Source organism: Dama dama, chromosome 1 (genome assembly GCF_033118175.1).
Source record: "Dama dama isolate Ldn47 chromosome 1, ASM3311817v1, whole genome shotgun sequence".
NCBI lineage: Eukaryota > Metazoa > Chordata > Mammalia > Artiodactyla > Cervidae > Dama > Dama dama.
In genome coordinates, this window is record NC_083681.1 from 11,367,980 (window position 1) to 11,386,450 (window position 18,471).

General features: G+C 36.5%; 1 protein-coding gene across 1 annotated transcript in view; it reads right to left on the reverse strand.

The window, feature by feature from the left end:
- The window catches only part of CNTN5 (contactin 5), a 1,550,500-nt gene that overhangs the window by 450,379 nt on the left and 1,081,650 nt on the right, over positions 1-18,471 (reverse strand). Inside the window, exon 7 of the mRNA XM_061143613.1 lies at positions 4,402-4,497. Coding sequence (XP_060999596.1) covers positions 4,402-4,497 — 96 coding nt within the window. The remainder of the gene's footprint in view (positions 1-4,401; positions 4,498-18,471) is intronic.

The window sequence follows — 18,471 nt, forward strand, 5'->3', positions numbered from 1 at the left end:
AGTATTTAAAGAGTATTGTGGGGTGAAATATCAGGGAAATGAGTCTATATTAAAGAAAGAAGTTCGTGGAATTCTGCAAGAAGGTGTTCTATGAAAGAAGGAGTTTCCAACATGAGGACTGAAAATAATGTTAAAATGTTAAAAAGTGTCATAAACTGAGGTATATCCATACAATGGAATACTATTCAGCGATATGGAATAACATACTGACAAATATGGGCGCACCTTAGAAACATTAAGTGCACACACACAAAAACTGCACATTGTATAATTTCACTAAAACAAAATTTTTAGGAAAGGTAAAAATGTAGAGACAGAAGGTGGATCAGTGATTGCATGAGGACATGGGTGGAAATGCCTTTGTGAAATAATGGAAGTTCTAAACTTGGACTGCAGTGAACATCGTGTTAAACATACAGAAGCTCATTGAACTGTACACTTAAAACAGGTGAGTGTTCTGGGATAGAAACTGGCTCTCAATAAATCTATTAAAAGGTTAGAGAAAGAGACAGAGAAAGAGGGCAGAAAGCAAGAAACAGACAAAAAGACAGCATCAGAGTTGAACTGGATAATGCACATACAAAGCCTCTGAAGAGTTTGCTATGGAGAGGAGCAGGAAAAAAATGAGGTGGTAGCTGAAAGAGAAGAGGTTTGCTTTATATTGTTTTGTTTTCAGATGGAGGAGGGGACAGTATGGTTGTACCCTGTTAGAAATGACCCAGAAGAAAGTAAACAATCTCTGGTGAAAATTTAGAAGAGCGGAACAGAGAATTACCAAAGTGATTTATTTAAGTAGATAAATAGGGATGAATTATAGTACACAGGTTGAGGGATGGGCCTCAGAAGCACAGCAGTACATCTGTACTAAAGAAGAGAGGTTAGAATATGAAGCAAATGTTAATGAGTGTGTAATCTGGTGATGAAGGCTTGTGTAAGTTATCCTCTCATTGCTTTTCTTTTCACAATGAAATGGTTATCAGCTGAAAGTGAGGATGGGAGAAAAATTGAATGATTGGAGACACATTGAAGGTTTGACAAAATTACAGTGAGAGGGCTAGGTTTATTTTTTTTTCCCCTGAATTTCTGGTCAGCATAAGTGCACTTGAGATTCAGAGTTTGGATTTTAAATTTAGACTGCATGCATGAGTGCTGAGTCACTTCAACCATGTCTGACTCTGCAACCCTATGGACTGTAGCCCACCAGGGAATCTGTCCATGGGATTTTCCAGGCAAGAATATTGGAGTGGGTTGCCATGCCCTCTTCCAGGGGATCTTCCCAAGCCAGAGATCCAAACCACATCTCTATGTCTCCTGCATTGGCAGGCAGATTCTTTACCACTACCACCGCCTGGGAAGCCCCCAAATTTAGACTAATGTGCCTAACTATTTTCATAGTGTCATATATACATACATATGTATATACATATGTATTGGCTGTACTGTGAGGCTTGTGGGATCTTAGTTCCCAGGCTGACCGGAGATCGAACCTGTGCCCTTGACAATGAAAGGGTGGACTCCTAGCCACAGGACCGCGAGAGAATTCCCTTTACAGTCATATAAGGTTGAGGAGTTTCAGGCTGAAGAATGGGTTTACATTGGGATTAGGATTTTGCTGAGTGTTGTGAGGCAAAAGGAGGTTGAAGTAATTAAGGTTGTAACTAAGAAAAGTGATAATGATTGAAGGAGAAAAATGAGACTCAAAGAAGGGGGAACAAAGGTGAAAAGGAGGTAGAATCAAAGATTTGCAGATTTCAATGAGGTTGAAGGGTTCCTGGAATCAAGGAAGCAGTGAGCAGAAAATGTACGTATTCTCAGTTGCTCAGCCAAGTCCGATTCTTTGTGGCTCCATGGCCTGTAGCCTGCCGGGCTCCTCTTGCACATGGAATTTTCCAGGAAAGAATACTGGAGTGGGGTGCCATTTCCTATACTAGAGCAGGGTACTGTTTCCTACTCCAAAGATCTTCCTGATCCAGGGAACAAACTTGAGTCCCCTGCATCTTCTGCATTGGCAGGCAGATTATTTACCAATAGTGCTAGCTTAACTGGAAGCCCAGTTAAGAAACCATAGCGGCTGGTAATAGAAGATGAAGTGCCTGAGAATGATTGTAAAACAAGACCATTGGAATGGCAAAAGGAAGACAAAATGAAAAGGAGTAAGCTGGGAGTGTGTAAATGACAGCAACGAAGATTTGCAGAGTCTAAATTGAAATTTTAAAAACAGAGGGGTCTTTTTTTTTGTAAGGAGAATAGAGAATATGTAATGAGAAAGGAGAATATGTGTTCCAATCTCACTTTGAATGGCACATAAACAATCTGACAGAATAAACAGCCATAACTTTAAAGGGCTGCAGTGGAAGCCATGTCTTTGTGGGATGTGCAAGTTTCAATTGGAACCAGAATATAATTGACATGCTCAACAAAAAGCTAGAGATATATTATAAGATTTGGCTAATCAAGGGATAAATGGCCAACTTGTAAGTGTTAGACATTGGCCTGGAAGCTGAGCTACTGTAGTTATTTCGGGTCACGCATGTGTCCCCCAAAATTCTGTTATGTTAACACTGATGTTTGAATAAGTCATTTCATATAACACTTCAACATGTGTACCTAGTAGAATATAACCTCGTCTACAATTTTAAATTATCTAATAAGTCTAATATTTCTTCTGACACATTGATTGTCATACAATACAATAACAAATAAGCCAGCTTTATTCTTGTTGATCTCAAAGAACACATTTTTATTTATTCAATCAATTATTCATACATATTCTTATCTTATGCTTGTCATGTATACAATTCATTATACTATTGTTTTCCCATTATAAATCTTCTGTATATAGTTTTCTCTGCCAATTGGATAATTTGTTTATGTGTAGTCTTACAGTTTTGCCTCTTGACGCATTCTCTTTCATTTCATTTTTTAACATATGTTCCAACAGCCCTACAACATAGATTGTATCTCAGAGAAAATCTTGCTTTTTTCCCACGGGAGTCACTGCATATTGCTGATCCCTGTAAAATTGCTGATGAACACTTTCATCCTCTGCAGAGTCTGTTGTTGCCTCCTCCTCCTTCTTTCCCTAGCCCCTCTCCATCTTCCCCTCCTTTTTTATCTCTAACACTTATTTATCTAATACTTCTCTTCAAACTAAATATAATAACCCAACATTAAACATAACATATTAATTTCATAGGATTCTCTTAAGCCTACTAAAATCCATTTTGAAAAAGGTAAAACACATATAGGTAAGATTGGATATATTTTCTGTAAAGTTCACGAACTACTCACAAAAGGATTGGAACAACTGAATTGACATATTGGAATTAAGTTGATATAACTCAGAAATTATTCCTCACAGTGATTATTATCTCAGTTTCAAAGTAAAATATTTTCAAAAATATTTTCCTGTTGAAACTTATCTTACTTTTCTTTCAATTAAAAAGAAAGTTAGGGTCTGATAGAGATGAGAAACTTTAAGAAAACTGATTTGAGGTCTTATTGCAAAGTATGATAAGGATTATCTATGATAGAACAAAATTGGGCCCCAATATTATACTAGCAATGCAACCTAGAGATAAGTTTGGTTTTCACTCTAAACAAAAAAGAAAAACTGATTCAGGTTACCAGGATCCTGAAATCTGTTTCCACTTGTTAACTAAAATCTTCATTAATTCTCATGTAGAAATAGACATTTGATTCTCTCTCTTTCTCTTTAATTGGCGTTTCTTAAACTGCATTATAGGAAAACTTTACTGAGTTGCAAAGAGGTACTCACTTCAAATTATAGAACTTAAAACCAAATGGATATAATTATCTGTGAGTTGGGCGAGAGGGGAAATAATTAATCTGAGCACAGTTGACTATTTTGTTACTTCAAACCCTGAGAAATACTTACCTACCATGATAACTTTTACAAACAAGAACTCAAGTAGTCAGAAAATAATAAGGAAATCATAGCTCTATGAAACTCAAGAAATATTTCTTAACACTTTTTTGTTCCAGTGTGAAAAATTACGCCATAAACAACCCGGTCTCCAGCTTATCTTCTAACACAAGAGGCGCATTGGTGTTCATTTAACTCAACTCTGACATTCCCAACAATTTTGAAAAGTCCCTAACTCTCTCAGCTTATCACTTTCCCTGTGTTCCAGGTGGCAGGCAGAGACATCGTAAGCAGGACGGTCCGCACTCAGGCCATAAAACGGTCTTATCAGAGGAGCTCAGTCTCCTGTCCTGCGGCATTCAGAGAATATGGTCTTTACTTACTCATCCGGTACCCTGATACACATCGAGAAAACCACGCACATGTCACCTGAATGTTCCCTGGTCAGCACCCTGTCTAAAGGAAGGAGCACACGGGAGGAGAGGAGCAGCGATAGGAAACGGGAGGCGACCTACCCGGCGAGTGAGGCGGCGGCGAGCAGAGGAGGACGACGCCTTGGCCTTCCCGCACGGACACCGCGCTTCTCGTCCGGCCGCTGAAGTTGCCCAGATCTGCGGACGTAACACAGTGTTCAGATGCGACGCAAGAAGGAGCTTAAAGATGCACTGCTCTTGTAACGTGTCCTTACTTGTCTATCATTATCTAAACAAGGTTTCTTGCTCTTTGTCGAGCAGTGAGAGGAAAGTTTTAACAATAAATCTCTACCATCCAATTTTAAATATGTTTTCAGACTATGTTTGCATTCCTAATTTCTATGTATAGTGCATACAAATTGGCAGTGTAGGGAGAAATTAAACAATAGCTATATAACACATTGAATAGTTACTGTATTTCTTTATAATAGCTTTTACATATTAATTTTTCTACTACCAATCAAAGCCGCTCATGCATATTAAGAACAGAAGTGGTTGGGGTGTCTGGTGCCCAAACCACTTCCTAATAATCTGTCTAAAAATGGTATGTAATCATGCTAAAAATGGTATGTGAAACCAAGCATGAATTTGCCAAATTAGAGAGACTTGTGCACTCAAGCAAAATATAATGAAGATATAAGGACTCCTTTTCTATAAATGTGAGTGAAAATGTCATGTTACTTTCATTTTATGTAAGCCTGGGATGGTGTGTACAAATTAATTATACTCATCCATTTTAATTATTCTAGAAATATTATAGTTATTGAAACACTCACTTGAATGTATGAAGGACTAACACATCGAGTTTCAATTGTCTTCCCTTAAATTTTCTTGCATTTGCACAATTTAAAAACATTGCCCTAAAAATAAAGTGGCCTTAAAAAAGAATGGTATGCATTATTTATACTTCTTTTATTTTTTATTAATCTATTCATAGTTCAGTACATTTGTACCTTCCTTTTTTCTTAGGCTTGGTTGATTAAATAAATGAGTTTTAGAATAGTTTCTTGGAAATGATAGGAGTTCAATATTTTTATAAATAAACATTGTCTTAGAATTCCCATTTTGTAAAATCTTGTTACCCTGGTGAGAAATGCTTCTTGAAAATGTTCTGCCTTTCCTATCACTATCAATTATAAAGGAGATGTAAAAAAAAACAAAAAACAAAAAACTTCTCATTATTTCATGCTAAAGTTGCATTGTTTCATAATAATACAATGTAGACCCTCAAATTTAATGTTTGTTAATCTGATGAATGATGAAGGTAAGCAGTCAAGAAAATATACTGAATGGATATGAAAGAGATAAATCATCATCTTTAATATTCTAAGAGAAATTCTATAAATTACATCTTTGAGAGAGGGCTTACAATTTAAAATTTGCTGAATTTACAATCCAACCTTTTAAAATACATTCAAAAACCATGAAGGACTAGTAAACAGTCAACGCATAATGAATAAATAGGAAGGAATTCATTATTGAGGAAAGTGTTTAGGATTTTACATACATTCTGCATTTCACTGTAAATAGTTAAGTATATAATAGTTACTATAAATAAGTAAAGTGGTAAAACAAAAAGGAAAATTTATTCTACTACTTTTTTTGGTGGTTTGAAAACCTACACACCAACTTCTAATAAAAATCAGTTTCATTAACTTTCAAATGTACATAATGCGTGGCTTTAAACTCATTTTCATTGACCCTTAAAGATAGAAGCTGTCTTTCTTGTTTTCCCCAACAAATGCCCTCAATTTGAAAACAGCATGACAAGGTTTCCTGTTAACTTCCTTTGACTACTCTTACAAACACAACACAGTGAGCAACGGGGTTGTAATATCTCTTTAGAGATTATATGGTCTTATTTTCCTCTTTTCATCCTCATTGAATTTATAAATTCTGGAAAGCTATTTGGATATCAATTTATTCTAACTAAATATCTTAAATGTTTTCTTAAAAGTATATATATTTAGCTTCTAATACATTTACTACAAGTTTTTATTGTGCTCATTATGACTTTTCAAATCAACTTATTATAGTTAAAACATTTTAACAGCAAACAATCCCAATGAATGCCTATTTCTCATAAACTGAAGTATGGGCATGACCTAGAAATTAGACGCAGAAAAGAAAATTATAGAATAACTATGACCTGAATTGTGTTTTGAGGTCTCAATGACTCAAATGGTAACATCAGCCCTAACTGCTTTATTTTGTATCATCTGTTAATACAGGTACAATTCAACAGTTTCTCCTGGAATTGTCTTTGTGTCATTGCTTCCTAGGAGCTATAGCATCAGCAGTACAAAAATAAATGGATTTTTTTCAATTGTGAATAGATCATTTTTGTCTCATAAAGACATATACAGAAATACTAAAGAAAAGCCTGCACTTTGATGGAGAGTGTGCTTTTTTCATTTAAATCTTTTCTCCTAAAATAAAAAAAGAGTAAACCTCAATTATTTTTAATGTAAAAGTAGTCCTTGTGTCAGGCAAGATTCTGGTTGATCTGAGACCAGATTGATGTGAAAAAAATTCTTAATTGGAGCAGGAATGGCAACTAGAGAGAATAGTCTGAATAAAAATACTGCTGGTTGTTTTGATCTCATGGTTAAGAGAAAGCAGTTACTTTGCAGGTGCTCATCAGAGAACTTAGTAAGAATAAGCATTCTATATATCAAAAAGAGAAATGCAAAAAAAAAAAAAAAAAGAAAAGAATTTTTATGGATGAAGCTTTGATTATCTTATTGTCACTTACAGCAGGTTTGATCCCTGTGTCAGGGAGATCCCCTGGAGAAGGGAATGGCAACTGACTCCTGTAGTCTTGCCTGGAGAATCCCATGGACAGAGGTGCCTGGTGGGCTATAGTTCATAGGGTCACAAAGAGTTGGACATGACTGAAGTGACTTAGCATTTACTCATGGGAAGTTAAAAAAAAAATCAGTTTCTATGTTCTATTTTGATCTTTAAGGTGAAAAATGAGTTAAAGTAAAAATTTTACTACAAGAACTCTAAAATTCAGGTTCAAATTATAAACTGAAATAAGCTTCTTTCTACACTTATTATGAAACACATGGACTAAAAGACAAGTAATCTGGAGGAGGAAGTTTGTAATAAAGAATCATAAGACCTCAGGCTTTATTTTCTCTCAGATCTGTTTTCCAAGTCCAGAAATTCATGCAGAGTTTGATAGTGGAGCTTTAACTAGAACTGCAGCTTATACGATTATACCTATCCAACTAATTCATACAATTAATGATACGGCTGAGAGTCACATGTGACAGACTATAAGGTTGAAATGTGTGATTGGAAGCTTATTGACCACAAATAAAACAAATATTTTCCTCAATTCATTTAACAGGTATTTTTTCAGTGCAAGCTGTATACCAAAAAACTATGTTAGGCACTGATAATACAGAAAGGAAGGAAGACTTCCTGAAGGAAGACTTCCTAAAGGAAGACTGTAGATATATGAACTAATCATACAATTGAACTAATCAAGGTAAATTGGAAGTGATCAAACAGGAGAAGACAAGAGTGAACATCTACATTTTAGGAATCAGTGATATAATTGACTGGAATAGGCAAATTTAATTCAGATGACCATTATATCTACTACTGTGGGCAAGAATCCTTAGAAGAAAAGGAGTAGCCCTCGTAGTCAACAAAAGTCTGAAATGCAGTACTTGGGAACAATCTCAAAAATGATAAAATGATCTCTGTTTGTTTCCAAGGCAAACCATTCAATATCACAGTAATCCAAGTCTATGCCCCAACCACTAATGCTGAAGAAGCCAAAGGTGAACGGTTCTATAATGACCTAAAAGACCTTCTAGAACTAACAGCAAAAAAAAAAAAAAAAAAAAAAAAAGATGTCTTTTCATCATGGGGAATTGGAATGCAAAAGTAGGAAGTACAAGATATCTGGAGTGACAGGCAATTATGGTGTTGGATTTAAAAATGAAGCAGGGCAAAGGCTAACAGAGTTTTGCCAAGAAAATGCACTGGTCTTAGCAAACACCCTCTACCAACAACACAAGAGAAGGGTCTACACATGGACATCACCAGATGGTCAACACGGAAATCAGACTGATTATATTCTTTGTTGCTGAAGAGGGATAAGCTCTATACAGTCAGCAAAAACAAGACTGAGAGTTGAGTGCAGCTCAGATCATGAGCTCCTTATTGCCAAATTCAGACTTAAATTGAAGAAAGTAGGGAAAACCACTAGACCATTCAGGTATGACCTAAATCAAATCCCTTACAATTATGCAGTGGAAGTGACAGATAAATTCAAATGATTAGCTTTGATAGAGTGCCTGAAGAACTATGGATGGAGGTTTGTAACATCATACAGGAGGCCATGATCAAAACCATCCCCAAGAAAAAGGACTGCAAAAAGGCAAAATGGTTGTCTGAGGAGGCCTTAAAAATAGCTGAGAAAAGAAGACAGGTGAAAGGAAAAGGAGAAAAGGAAAGATGTATCCATATGAATGAAGAGTTCCAATGAATAGCAGGGAGAGATAAGATAGCCTTCCTAGATGACCAATGCAAATAAATAGAGGAAAATAATAGAATGGGAAAGACTAGAGATCTCTTCAAGAAAATTAGAGATACAAAGGGAATATTTCATGCAAAGAATGGCACAATAAAGGGCAGAAATGGCAAGGACCTACAAAAAGCAGAAGATAGTAAGAAGGGGTAGCAAGAATACACAGAAGAACTATACACAAAGATCTTAATGACCTGGATGACCAGGATGTTGTGATCACTCATCTAGAGCCAGACATTCTGGAGTGTGAAGTCAAGTGGGCCTTAGGAAGCATAAATACAGACAAAGCTAGTGGAGGTGATGGAATTCCAGCTGAGCTATTTCAAACCTAAAAGATGGTGCTGTGAAAGTGCTGCACTCGATATGCCAGCAAATTTGGAAAACTCAGCAGTGGTCACAGGGCTGGAAAAGGTCAGTTTTCATTCCAATCCCAAAGAAAGGCAATGCCAAAAAAAGTTCAAACTACCACATAATTGCACTCATCTCACACTTTAGCAAAGTAATGCTCAATAATCTCGAAGCTAAGCTTCAGCAGTATGTGAACTGAGAATTTCCAGGTATTCAAGCTGGATTTAGAAAAGGCAGAGGAACGAGATTAAGTTGCCAACATCCGTTGGGTCATTGAAAAAGAAAAGGAGTTCCAGAAAACACCTACTTCTGCTTTACTGACTATGCCAAAGCCTTTGACTGTGTGGATTACAACAAAATGTGGAAAATTCTTAAATAGATGGGAATACCAAACCACCTTACCTGCCTCCTGAGAAATCTGTATGCAGATCAAGAAACAACAGCTAGAATGTGACGTGGAACACTGGACTGGTTCCAAATTAGGAAAGGAGTACATCAAAGCTGTATATTTTCACACTGCTTATTTAAGTTATATGCAGAGTACATCAAGAGAAATGTGGGGCTGGATGAAGCACAAGGTGGAATCAAGATTGCCGGGAGAAATATCAATAACATTAGATATGCAGATGATACCACCCTTATGGCAGAAAGCAAAGAGTAAGTGAAAAGCCTCTTGGTGAAAGTGAGAGAGGAGAGTTAAAAAGCTGGCTTAAAACTCAACATTCAAAAAACGAAGATCATGGCATGCGGTCCCATCACTTCATGGCAAATAGATGGGTAAACAATGGAAACAGTGGCAGACTTTATTTTTCTGGGCTCCAAAATCACTGCAGATGGTTCTGCAGCCATAAAATTAAAAGACGCTTGCTCCTTCAAGCAAAGGTCCTTGCCGACAAAGGTCCATCCAGTCAAAGCTATGGTTTTTCCAGTAGTCATGTATGGATGTGAGAGTTGGATCATAAAGAACGCTGAGAGCCAAAGAATTTGTGCTTTTGAACTGTGGTGTTGGAGAAGACTCTTGTGAGTCCCTTGGACTGTAAGGAGATCCAACTCATCAATCCTAAAGGAAATCAGTCCTGAATGTTCATAGGAAGGACTGATGCTAAAGCTGAAACTTCAATATTTTGGCCACCTGATGTGAAGAACTGATTCAGTGGGAAAGACCTGGATGCTGTAAAAGATTGAATGAAGGAGGAGAAGGGGATGACAGAGGATGAGATGGCTGTATGGCATCACTGACAGGATGGGCATGAGTTTCAGTAAACTCCGGGAGTTGGTGCTAGACAGGGAGGCCATGCGTGCTACACAACGGCCAGGATTCAGGGCAATCATAGTCCTCTGTGTGACCAGAGTAGAGTGCACTGCTGGGAAGCATATGACATCTCCTATAAAAGGCTACTTTTCCAAGGTCAAGTGATATAGACAGCCTACCAAATACAAAGAAGTAAAAATAGCAGATCAGGCAAAATGAGATGACAAAAGAATATGTTCCTAATAAAGAACAAGATAAACTGCAGAAAAATAAATAAGTGAAATAAAGATATGCAATCTCCCTGTCAGAGAGTTCAAGGTAATGACCTTAAAGATGTTGAAAGAATTCAGTATAAGTTTGGATAAACACAGTGAGAAGTTAGAAAAATTTAATAAAGTAAGAAAATATAAAGAAGAACCAAACAGAGGTAAATAGTCTAATAATTAAAAGCAAAAATACACTATAAGGTATTAACAGTAAATTAAATAATAAGGAGGAACAGAATAGTGGGCTAGAAGACAGAGTAGTGGAAATCATTGAGCTAAACAGAGAAAGAAAAAAGAAAAGAAATAAACAGTAAAAAGACAGTTCAACAACATCAAACATATTAATAGACAAATTATACACACCCCAGAAGAAAAAGAGCGAACGAGATGGTGAAAAAAACATATCTGAAGACATAGTGGCTAAAAGCTTCCTTAATCTGGGAAAGGAAATAAACATCCAAGTCCAGGAAGAGAGAGTTCCAAACAAGACTAAACCAAAGAGGACCAGCCCAAGACCCACTGTAACTAAAATGGAAAAAAAAAAAAGAAAAGAAAAAAAGAAAGAAAACTAAAGTGAATTTGTTTTATAAAGCAAAGGTAAAGCAGCTAATTATGAACAAATTCCTATGTTGTTATCAGTTGATTTTCAGCAGAAACTCTGCAAGCAAGAAGGCAGTACAGTAATGTATTTAGAGTGAAGAAATGGAACAACCAGGGATACTATATGTGGCAAGGTTTTCATTCAGACTTGATGGAAAGACCAGAAGTTTATAGACAAGCAAAAGCTAATAGTCCAGCATGACCAAACCAGTTTTACAAGAAATGTTAAAGAGATTTCTCTAAGTAAAAAAAGTCAAAACTAGAAATATAACAACTACAAAAGGAAACATAAAATCGGTAATAGCAAATATACAGTAAGGGTGCTAAATCAATCATGTATAAATTTACTAGGAGTTTAAAAGAGAAAAAAGAGTAAGTTTTTCTACATATCTACAATATGGAGTTAGAGATACACAAAATAAAAGATGTAAAATATGATGTCAGAAACAATACAAAGAGTGGTGGAGTAAAAATGCAGGGTTTTAAAAATTTGCTTGAAGTTAAGATACACACACACACACACACACACACACACATGCCTCATGGTGAAAATGATAATCATTCAACCATGTCTAATTATTTGTGACCCCATGGAATGTAGCCTGCCAAGATCCTCTGTTCATATGATTCTCCAGGTAAGAATACTGAAGCGGGTTTCCATTTCCTTCTCCAGGGCATCTTTCCAACCCAGAGATCAAACCTGGGTCTCTTGCATTGCAGGTGGATTCTTTACTGTCTGAGTCACTGGGAAAGCCATTCCTCATGGCAACCATAAACTAAAAATCTATCAAATGCAGATGCACACACAAAAGAAAATAGAATTCAAATATAACACTAAGTACAGTCATTAAATTACAAGGGAAGAGAGTAAAAGAGGAAAAGAACAACAATAAAATACTACAAAAAATTAAAAAACAATTAACAAAATGGCAGTGAGTTCATAATTGTCAATAATTACTTTAAACATCAAGGGATTAAATGCTCCAATCAGAAGACAGAGTGACTGAATGGACACAAGCAAAACTATATATACAGTACCCTTAAAAACATCAAGCATGTAAAAGACACAGTTAAGGTTTAAAGATATGTACAAACTTAAGTGGTCCTCAGATGGCAGAAGAATAGGATGGGAAGAACACTTTCTCCCCCACAAATTCATCAAAGATCATTTGAAAGCTGAGCAACTTCCACAAAACAATTTCTGCACACTGGCGGAGGACACTAGGCACCGAGAAAGGCAGCTCATTCTTTTAGAAAGGACTGCTGTATGGCTGGAGAAGTCTTGAGGCTACTGTAAGAATAAGACTGAAAATCAGAGGCAGGAGGCTTAAATCCAAAACTTGAGAAAACCAGAGATCGCCTGACTCCATGGAACATTGTCAGCTCTTCTGACAAGAGCTCATCCAAAAGCCTGCATACTTACACTGAAACCAAGCTACACCCAAGAGCCAACAAGTTCCAGAGCTAGACATACCACGCTAATTCTCCAGCAACGCAAGAACATAGCCCTGAGCATTAAAATACAGGCCACCCATATACACCAAATCCATAGACACCACAAAAGTGTCTGGACACTTCATTGAGAGAAGAGAGAGATCCAGCTCCACTCTCCAGAACACTGACGCAGGCTTCCCTAGCCAGGAAACCTTGACAAGCCACTAATCCAAACCCACTCACAGGGAGCAACCTGCACAATAAAGAGGAACCACAAACTTCAGGCATATGGAAAGGCCACCCCAAACACAGCAATCTAAACAAAATGGAAAGGCAGAGAAATATTCAGCAGGATATCATGCCCGGCAGTGGGCATGATAAATGCCCGCCAGTCAAAACAAAAGAGTAGTAGATAGGCAGTCTACCTGAAAAAGAATTCAGAATAATGGTAGTAAAGATGATCCAAAATCTTGAAAACAAAATGGAGTTACAGGTAAATAGGCTAGAGACAAGGATTGAGAAGATGCAAGAAATGTTTAAAAAGGACCTAGAAGAAATAAAAAAGAATCAATGAATAATGAATAATGCAATAACTGAGATCAAAAGCACTCTGGAGAGAACCAACAGTACAATAACTGAGGCAGAAGATAGGATACGTGAGGTGGAAGATAAAATGGTGGAAATCAATGAAGCAGAAAGGAAAAATGAATTAAAATAAATGAGGACAACCTCAGAGACCTCCGGGATGATGTTAAATGCCCCGCCATTCGAATCATAGGAGTCCCAGAAGAAGAAAAGAAAAAGAAGGCCATGAGAAAATACTTGAGGAGATAATAGTTGAAAACTTCCCTAAAATGGGGAAGGAAATAGTCACCCGAGTCCAAGAAACCCAGAGAGTCCCAAACAGGATAAACCCAAGGTGAAACACCCCAAAACACATATTAATCAAATTAATGAAGATCAATCACAGAACACAAACATTAAAAGCATTAAGGGAAAAGCAACAAATAGCACACAAGGGGATCCCCATAAGGATAACAGCTGATCTTTCAAAAAAAAAAAGGGATAACAGCTGATCTTTCAATAGAAACTCTTCAGGACAGAAGGGAATGGCAGGACATACTTAAAGTGATGAGAGAGAAAAACCTACAGCTCAGATTGCTATACCCAGCAAGATCCCATTCAAATATGAAGGAGAAATCAAAAGCTTTATATACAAGCAAAAGCTGAGAGAATTCAGCACCACCAAACCAGCTCTTCAAAAATTGCTAAAGGATCTTCTCTAGACAGGAAACACAGAAAAGGTTTATAAACTCGAACCCAAAACAACAAAGTAAATGGCAATGGGATCATAGTTATCAATAATTACCCTAAATGTAAATGGGTTGATTGCCCCAACCAAAAGACAAAGACTGGCTGGATGGATACAAAAACAAGACCCCTATATATGCTGTCTATAAGAGACCCACCTCAAAACAAGGGACACATACAGAGTGTAAGTGAAGGGCTGAAGAAAGATATTTCATGCAAATGGAGACCAAAAGAAAGCAGGAGTAGCAATACTCATATCAGATAAAATAGACTTTGAAATAAAACCTGTGAAAAGAGACAAAGAAGGGCACTACATAATGATCAAAGGATCAATCCAAGAAGAAGATATAACAATTATAATTATATATTCACCCAACATAGGAGCAATGCAATATGTAAGCAAATGTTAACAAGTATGAAAGGGAAAATTAACAGTAACACAATAATAATGGGAGACTTTAATTTAATACTTTAATAGTGGGAGACTTTAATAAGTGTGGGTATTAGACCTACACCTATGAATAGATGGATAGATCAACCAAACAGAAAATTAGCAGGGAAACACAAATTTTAAATGATACAATGGACCAGTTAGACCTCATTGATATCTATAGGACATTTCACCCCAAAACAATGAATTTCACCTTTTTCTCAAATGCACACAGAACATTCTCCAGGGTAGATCACATCCTGGGCCATAAATCTAGCCTTGGTAAATTCAAAAAAATTGAAATCATTTCAAGTATCTTTTCTGATCACAATGTGGTAAGATTAGATGTCAACTACACGAAAATAAAAACTTAAAAATTCCAACAGATGGAGGCTAAAGAACACACTTTTGAATAACCAACAAATCACAGAAGAAATAAAAAAATAAATCAAAATACACATAGAAACGAATGAAAATGCAAACACAACAACCGAAAACCTATGGGATTCAGTAAAAGTAGTGCTAAGGGGAAGGTTCATAGCAATACAAACTTAACTCAAGAAAGAAGAGAAAAATCAAATAAATAACCTAACTTTACACCTAATGCATCTAGAAAAGGAAGAAATGAAGAACCCTAGGGTTAGTAGAAGGAAAGAACTCATAAACATTAGGGCAGAGATAAATGAAAAAGAACCAAAGGAGATTATAGCAAAAATCAACAAAACTAAATGCTGGTTTTTTGAGAAGATAAATAAAATAGACCATTAGCCAGACTCATCAAGAAAAAAAGAAGATCAAATCAACAAAATCAGAAATGAAAATGGAGAAATCACAACAGACAATGCAGAAATACAAAGGATCATAAGAGACTACTACCAGCAGCTCTATGCCAATAAAATGGACAACTTGGAAGAAATGGACGAATTCTTAGAAAAGTATAATATCCCAAAACTGAACCAGGAAGAAATGGAAAATCTTAGCAGATCCATCACAAGCACGGATTTTGGAAGCTATAATCAGAAATCTTCCAAGAAACAAAAGCCCAGGACCAGATGGCTTCACAGGTGAATTTTACCAAAAATGTAGAAAAGAGCTAACACCTATCCTACTCAAAATCTTCCAGATAATTTCAGAGGGAGGTAAGCTGCCAAACTCATTCTATAAGGCCACTATCACCCTAATACCAAAACCAAACAAAGATGCCACACACCCACCCCCACCCCCCCAAAAAAAAAGAAAGAAAAGTGAAAGAAAACTACAGGCCAATATCACTGATGAACGTAGATGCAAAAATCCTTAACAAAACTCTAGCAAACAGAATCCAACAACATATTAAAAAGATCATACATCATGACCAAGTGGGTTTTATCCCAGGGATGCAAGGATTCTTCAATTTTCACAAGTCAATCAATGTGATACACCACATTAACAAATTGAAAGATAAAAACCATATGATTATCTCAGTAGATGTAGAGAAAACCTTTGACAAAATTCAACCTCCATTTATGATGAAAATTCTCCAGAAAGCAGACATGAACTCAGTACATAACTCAACATAACAAAAGCCATATATGATAAACCCACAGCAAACATTATCCCCAATGGTGAGAAATTTCCCCTAGAGTCAGGAACAAGACAAGGGTGCCCACTCTCACCACTACTATTCAACATAGTTTTGGAAATTTTATCCACAGCAATCAGAAAAGAAAAAGAAATAAAATGTTCCAGACTGAAAAAGAAGCAGTAAAACTCTCACTGTTTTCAGATGACATGATCCTCTACATAGAAAACCCTAAAGACACCACCAGAAAATTACTAGAGCAAATCAATGGATATAGTAAAGTTGCAGGATAAAAAAATTAACACACAAAAATCCTTTGTGTTCCTATACACTAACAATGAGAAAACAAAGAGAAATTATGAAACAATTCCATTCACCTTTGTGATGAAAAGAATAAAATACTTAAGAATAAATATGCCTAAAGAAACAAAAGACCTATATATAGAAAACTATAAAGCCCTGATGAAAGAAATCAAAGATGACACAAATAGATGGAGAAATATACCATGTTCTTGGATTGAAAGACAATATAATGAAAATGAGTATTCTACTCAAAGCAATGGAATCCTTATCAAGCTACCAATGGTATTTTTCAGAAAACTAGAACAAATAATTTCACAATTTATATGGAAATACAAAAAACCTCGAAAAGCCAAAGCAATCTTGAGAAAGAAGAATGGACCTGGAGGAATCAACCTGCCTGACTTCAGACTATACTACAAAGCTACAAACACTAAGACAGTATGTGACTGACACAAAGACAGAAATATAGATCAATGGAAGAAAATAGAAAGCCCAGAGATAAATCCATGCACCTATGGACACCTTATATTTGACAAACAAGGCAAGAATATACAGTGGAGAAAAGACAATCTCTTTAAGAAGTGGTGCTGGGAAAACTGGACAACCTTTTGTAAAAGAAAGAAACTAGAACACTTTCTATCACCATACACTAAAATAAACTCAAAATGAATTAAAGATCTAAATGTAAGACCAGGAACTATAAAACTGCTAGAGGAAAACATAGGCAAAACACTCTCCGACATAAACCACAGCAGGAACCTCTATGACCCACCTCCCTGAGTAATGGAAATAAAAGCAAAAATAAACAAATGGGACCTAATTAAACTTAAAAGCTTTTCCACAATGAAGGAAACAAACTATAAGCAAGGTGAAAAGACCATCTTCAGAATGAGAGAAAATAATAGCAAATGAAGCAACTGACAAAGAATTAATCTCAAAAATATACAAGCAGCTCCTGAAGCTCAATTCCAGAAAAATAAATGACCCAACCAAAAAGTGGGCCAAAGAACTAGATGGACATTTCTCCATAGAAGACATACAGATGGCTAACAAACACATGAAAATATGCCCAACATCACTCATTATCAGAGAAATGCAAATTAAAACCACAATGAAGTACCATTTCATGCTGGTCAGAACGGCTGCTATCAAAATCTACAAACAATAAATGCTGGAGAGGGTGCAGAGAAAAGGGAACACATATACACTGTTTGTGGGAATTCAAACTAGTACAGCCACTATGGAGAACAGTGTGGAGATTCCTTAAAAAACTGGAAATAGAACTGCCATATGACCCAGCAATCCCACTGCTGGGCATACACACTGAGGAAATCAGAATTGAAAGAGACATGTGTACCCCAGTGTTCACTGCAGCACGGTTTACAACAGCTAGGACGTGGAAGCAACCTAGATATCCATCAGCAGACGAATGGATAAGAAAGCTGTGGTACATATGCACAAGGGAATATTACTCAGCTGTTAAAAAGAATGCATTTGAATCAGTTCTAATGAGGTGGATGAAACTGGAGCCTATTACACAGAGTGAAGTCAGTCAAAAAGAAAAACACCAATACAGTCTATTAATGCATATGTATGGAATTTAGAAAGATGGTAACGATGACCCTGTATGTGAGACAGCAAAAGAGACACAGATGTAAAGAACAGACTTTTGGACTCTGCAGGAGAAGGTGAGGGTGGGATAATTTGAGGGAATAGCATTGAAACATGTATATTACCATATGTGAAATAGATCACTAATCCAGGTTCGATGCATGAGACAGGGTGTTCAGGGCTGGTGCACTGGGATGACCCTGAGGGATGGAATGAGGAGGGAGATGGGAGGGGGGTTTGGGATGGGGGACACATGTACACCCGTGGCTGATTTATGTTAATATATGGCAGGAACCTCTACAGTATTGTAAAGTGATTGGCCTCCAATTAAAATAAATTAATTAATTAAAAAAAAAAGAAGATACATACAAACTAACAGTGAAGGCATGGAAAAAGGTATTCCATGTAAATGGAAATGAAAAGAAAGCCAGGTAGCACTATTGACAA